At 45.9% G+C, this 5193-nt stretch overlaps 1 protein-coding gene across 1 annotated transcript in view; it reads left to right on the forward strand.

Moving 5' to 3' along the window:
• The first annotated feature begins 2937 nt into the window (after window positions 1-2937).
• The window catches only part of LOC109925968 (DENN domain-containing protein 4B), a 21767-nt gene continuing 19511 nt past the window's right edge, over window positions 2938-5193 (forward strand). Inside the window, exon 1 of the mRNA XM_048620313.1 lies at window positions 2938-3072. Within this exon, the coding sequence (XP_048476270.1) occupies window positions 2938-3072 (135 nt within the window). The remainder of the gene's footprint in view (window positions 3073-5193) is intronic.

The following is a 5193-nucleotide window of genomic DNA, read 5'->3' on the forward strand; positions in this document are numbered from 1 at the left end:
ATTCTATGAGAAAAAAGGCGCACAAAAAGTGAGGCAACATTAGAAAATTTGAGAGGTCCATCCAGAAGTCTGTTAACAGCGGGGAAGAAGCTGTTCTTGAACCTGTTGGTGCATTTGTTTAGGCTTTTGTATTTTCTGCCTGATGGAAGAGATAATGCCTGGGGCAGGAGGGGTCTTTGATGTTGGCTGCCTTGCTGAGGCAGCAAGAAATATAGATGGAGTCAGTGGATGGAAGGTTGGCTTGCGTAATGGACTGGGCTGTGTTCACGACCCTCTAATTTCTTACGGTCCTGGGCAGAGCAGTTGCTGTACCAAGCCATGATGCATCCAGATTGAATGCTTTCTCTGGTGCTTCTATAAAAGTTGGTGGAAGTCCTTACGGATATGCCAAATTTCCTTAGCTTTCTGAGGAAGAAGAAGTGTTATTGTACCTTCTTGGTGTCACATCATCGTGGGTGGTCTAGGATAGATTGTTGGTGGTGGGGGGGAGAGTTTGAAGGTGTTGGCACTGCCAGTTCCAGAGATGGGTTGGCAGCTTCTGTAATGTTCATGATGCTGCTCGCTCATCAGGAATTGATTATCTCTGGGTTAGTTTATTTAAGACAATGAAAGACAGTCTAAGATTACAGTCACTGTGTGTGTGTGTGTGTGTGTGTGTGTGTGTGTGTGTGTGTGTGACTTCCAACTCTGCCTCCTCTAGGTTTACAACATAGTATGGCACAAGGAGTTTTAAAGGTGATGTTTCTTAATGGTAACATTACCATTACTGCGCAAAGATAGTGAGCCAAGCAAAATCAGCCTCCACATTCCTGTTTTTAAATGTGGTAGAACTAAAATCTTTAAAGACCCTCAAAATTGAGCTGTAACCAGACTTTGTGAATAATCAACACCAGTGTAAACAGCTACTAGCTTAAACAAAGAATGAACAATTTATTATTAATACTCCAGCTGAGCAAAGCTAAACAACAAGGTAATCAAATTAATGTCTGTGATTTAAGCCCAGTTCTCTGATTCTAGCCCCCAGTGCTCTCAAAGACAGACAAACACAATTAGGGGGTAAATCAAAAGAAAAGTAAATGAGATGTAGATGGCCAGCTCACTTAAGCTGTTTCCACAATGCGTAGAATGACAGGCACATGGAATTGTATCCTATTAATTTCTGAAGAAGGGTCCAGACCCAAAACGTCAGCTTTCCTGCTCCTCTGATGCTGCCTGGCCTGCAGTGTTCATCCAGCTCCACATTTGTTATCCCTGGAATTGTATCCTGCTTGGTTTCTGGAGACACCAGTCAATGCAAACAGCTTCCAATAAGCTCTGAGGAATGTTCACTTTGTTCACTTAATCTCAGAGCTGAGATTCTATTCTCTGAACTTTAAGTAAGTTGATGATGGGAGGATAACCAGGAAGCATTCTAACCTCCATCCTCTGGCTTCGCCAGCCACAATCTTGACTATGAAACAGTTCAAAACCTGTGCAAACTTTGGTTTCTCTTTTTGTCTTTTTTTAAATATTCTCTTGGCACAAACTTCCCTGTGAGGGGCTCCTATTAACATTCAAAACTCTGCCACCTGTTTGTGTATATTGCATCTCCAGAGTTAAAGTATCTGTAGAGCACTTTGAATAAGAATCAGGGCTGGAGGGTTTGAGTTACCAGGAGAGGCTGAATAAGGCCGGGACCTTTATTCCCTGGAGCGTAGAAAGTTGAGGGGTGACCTTTATAGAGGTTTATAAAATCAGGAGGGATATAGATAGGGTGAATAGCCAACATCTTTTCCCTAGAGTAGAGGAGTTCAAAACTAGAGGACTTAATCTTAAGGTGAGAGGGGAAAGATTTAAAAGCGACTAGAGGGGTAATATTTTACACGGAGGATGATGCATGTCTGGAACAAGCTGCCAGAGGACATGGTGGAGGCTGGTACAACATTTAAAGAACACTTGTACAATACATGAACAAAAGGTTTAGAGGGATTTGGGCCACATGCAGACAAGTGGGACTAGTTTAATTTGGGAAACTTGGTCAGCATGGACAAGTTGGACCCAAGGGACTATTTCTGTGCTGTATGCTTCTGTAGCTACTGAATATCAGTTTGTCTATCGTAAGACAATTTGCTGCTCACAGCTCCAAAACAAAATGATAAAAAGTAAAAATCAGCGAGAGGGTTCCAACGCTAAATACAATTCAGCCAGTGTCCGAGATGGACCTGGGGTTAGAGAGAAGGATCTCGGCTGCGGTATCAGACCTCCTGGTCGCCTCCAGTAACTCTGCTGGGGAATTTATTCACTCATTCATTCATTCACAAGATGAGGGCGTTGCTGGCTACAGCAGCATTTATTGCCCCATCCCTAATTGCCCCAGAGGGCATTTAAGCCTCAACCAGATTGCTGTGGGTCTGGAGTCACAGGTAGGCCAGACCAGGTAAGGATGGCAGTTTCCTTCCCTAAAGGGCATCAGTGACCCAGATGGATTTTTCCAACAAATGGCAATGAATTCATGGTCATTGTTAGATTCTTAATTCCAGATTTTTAAAAAAATATTGAATTCAAATATTGCGATGGTGGGATTCAAGCCTTAGCCTCCAGAACATTACCTGGGTCTCTGGATTAACAGTCTCGCAATCATACCACTAGGCCATCACCTCCCCAAAGCTGAAGGCTTGGGCAAACCAGCCATTAACCTATGTAATAGGACGTTGCAATATCTACATCATCTTGCCACTGCTATTGAAACAGAAGGCACCATCAGCTGAGGACCTCTCACTGTCTGTATCTCCTTCGGCCACAACCTGGCTAAGTGGTGGAATGCATTCCGCCAAAGGACAGAGGCAACAGTTTTAACAGCAGCAGTTGCAGACGCCATGAGGTTAGTAATATATAAAGGAACCATTGCAGTGTCAGGGAGTCACGCTGACTGACAGACTCGAGTGTTCAGGGTATCAGATGACTGTCTTGATTCAGATTTGGCATCAAGGACCAGTGGGTGTCACCACCTTCAGTGAAATAGCAGGGGGACTGCATAGGTACTTTGCATCAGTTTTCACACCAGAACTTCGAGAGAGTCGGGGCGAGCAGGAGGTGAGTATAGTAGCCATCACTAAGGAGAAGGTGCTGGGAGAAGCTGAAAGGTCTGAAGGTAGATAAATCACCCAGACGCGATGGATTAAACCCCAGGGTTCTGAAGGAGATTGTGAAGGTGTTGGTGGTGATCTTTCAGGATTAATTGGAGTCAGGGAGGATCCCAGAGGACTGGAAAACGGAGAATGTAACACTCCTGTTTAAGAAGGAGGGGAGGCAGGACACAGGAGTGATGGGCCGGTCAGCCTGACCTCGGTCTTTGGTAAGATTTTAGAGTCCGTTGTTAGGGATGAGCATGTGGAGCACTTGGAAGTGCACAGTAAAATAGGGCAGAGTCAGCACAGCTTCATTTAGGGAAGTCATGCCTGACAAATCTGTTAGAATTCTGTGAGGAGGTAACGAGCAAGTTAGACAAGGGAGAGCCAGTGGATGTGATCTATTTGGATTTCCAGGAGAGCCTTTGACAAGGTGCAGCACAGGAGGCTGCTGGATAAGAGCCCATGGTGTTAGGGGCAAGGTACTGGCATGGGTAGAGGATTGGCTGGCTGGCAGAAGGCAGGGAGTATGGATAAAGGGCTCTTTTTCAGGAAGGTAGTCAGCGACTAGTGGAGTTCTGTATTGGGACCACAATTATTCGCTTGCACGTTGACAATCTGGATGAAGGAACTGGAGGCATTGTCGCTAAGTTTGCAGATGACACAAAGATAGATGGAGGGACAGGTAATGTTGAGGAAGCGGGGAAGCTGCAGAAAGACTTGGACAGGCTGGGAGGGTGGGCAGAGAAGTGGAAGGTGGAATACAATGTGGGAAAATGTGAGGTCATGCACTTTGGATAGGAAGAATAGAAATGTAGACTATTTTCTAAACAGGGAAAGGCTTCAGAAATCTGACGGAGAAAGGGATTTCGGGATTCTCGTTCAGAATTCTCTGAAGGTTAACGTGCTGGTTCCGATGGGAGACAGGAAGGCAAGTAAGGCTGTGGTCAGACTGGATTTGGAACATTGTGAATAGTTTAGGGCCCTGTATCTAAGGAAGGATCCATTGACATTGGAAGGGGTCCAGAGGGGGTTTACAAGAATGATCCTGGCAATGAAGGGCTTGTCACATGAGGAGCGGTTGAGGACTCTGGGTCTGTACTCGATGGAGTTTAGAAGGATGAGGAGGGACCTGATTGAACTCAGAGGCCTGGATAGAGTGGACGCAGAGTAGATGTTTCCGCAAGTAGGACAGACTAGGACCCAAGGACACTGCCTCAGGGTGAAAGGACAACCCTTTAGAACTGAAATGAGGAAGAATTTCTTCAGCCAGAGGGTGGTGAATCTGTGGAACTCACTGTCGCAGAAGGCTGTGGAGGGCAAGTCATTGAGTGTCTTTAAGACAGAGGTAGAGAGGTTCTTGATGAATATGGAAGTCAAGGGTTAGGGGGAGAAGGCAGGAGAATGGTGTTGAGAAACACATCAGCTATGATTGAATGGTGGAGCAGATTTGATGGGCCAAATGGCCTAATTCTGCTCCTATGTCTTGTGGACTTCAGAAGATGTGGTCATTGATGGCTGGACCAGCATTTACCGCTCACCCCTTAATTATCCTGGAGGAGATGATAGTGAATAGTGACCTGGCTTCTTGACTTTCAGCAGACCCATGTGGTATCACAGAGGGAGGCAGCTCCAAGATTTTGACCAAGTGGCAGCGAAGGAACAGCAATTATATTTCCAGGTCAGGATGGTGAGTGGCACAGAGGGAACTTGCAGGATCTGCTGCCCTTGTCCTTTGAGATGGTGGAGCTTGCTCACAGGTTTAGAAGGTGCTGTCAGAATAGTGCCTTAATAGTGTGGACAGCGTATACCTGGGAAATTTACCCCTTTGCCAGGTGGATGGCATTGTTGTAGCTGTACTGGAACAGTTTGGCTCGGTACATGGTTAACACAAGTCTTCAGTACTACTGTCCCTTGGCACTCAATGGCATTACCCTGAACTCCCCCCTCCTTCAACAGCCTAGGGGTTACAATGACCAGAAACTGAATCAGACCAGTAATTATAAATATGGTGGTTACAAGAGCAGGTCAGGGGCTGGGAATCCTGTAACTCACCTCTTGACACCGCGCTCCCCACCCACCACCC

This window comes from Rhincodon typus, chromosome 46 (genome assembly GCF_021869965.1).
Source record: "Rhincodon typus isolate 14 chromosome 46, sRhiTyp1.1, whole genome shotgun sequence".
Classification (NCBI taxonomy): Eukaryota; Metazoa; Chordata; class Chondrichthyes; order Orectolobiformes; family Rhincodontidae; genus Rhincodon; species Rhincodon typus.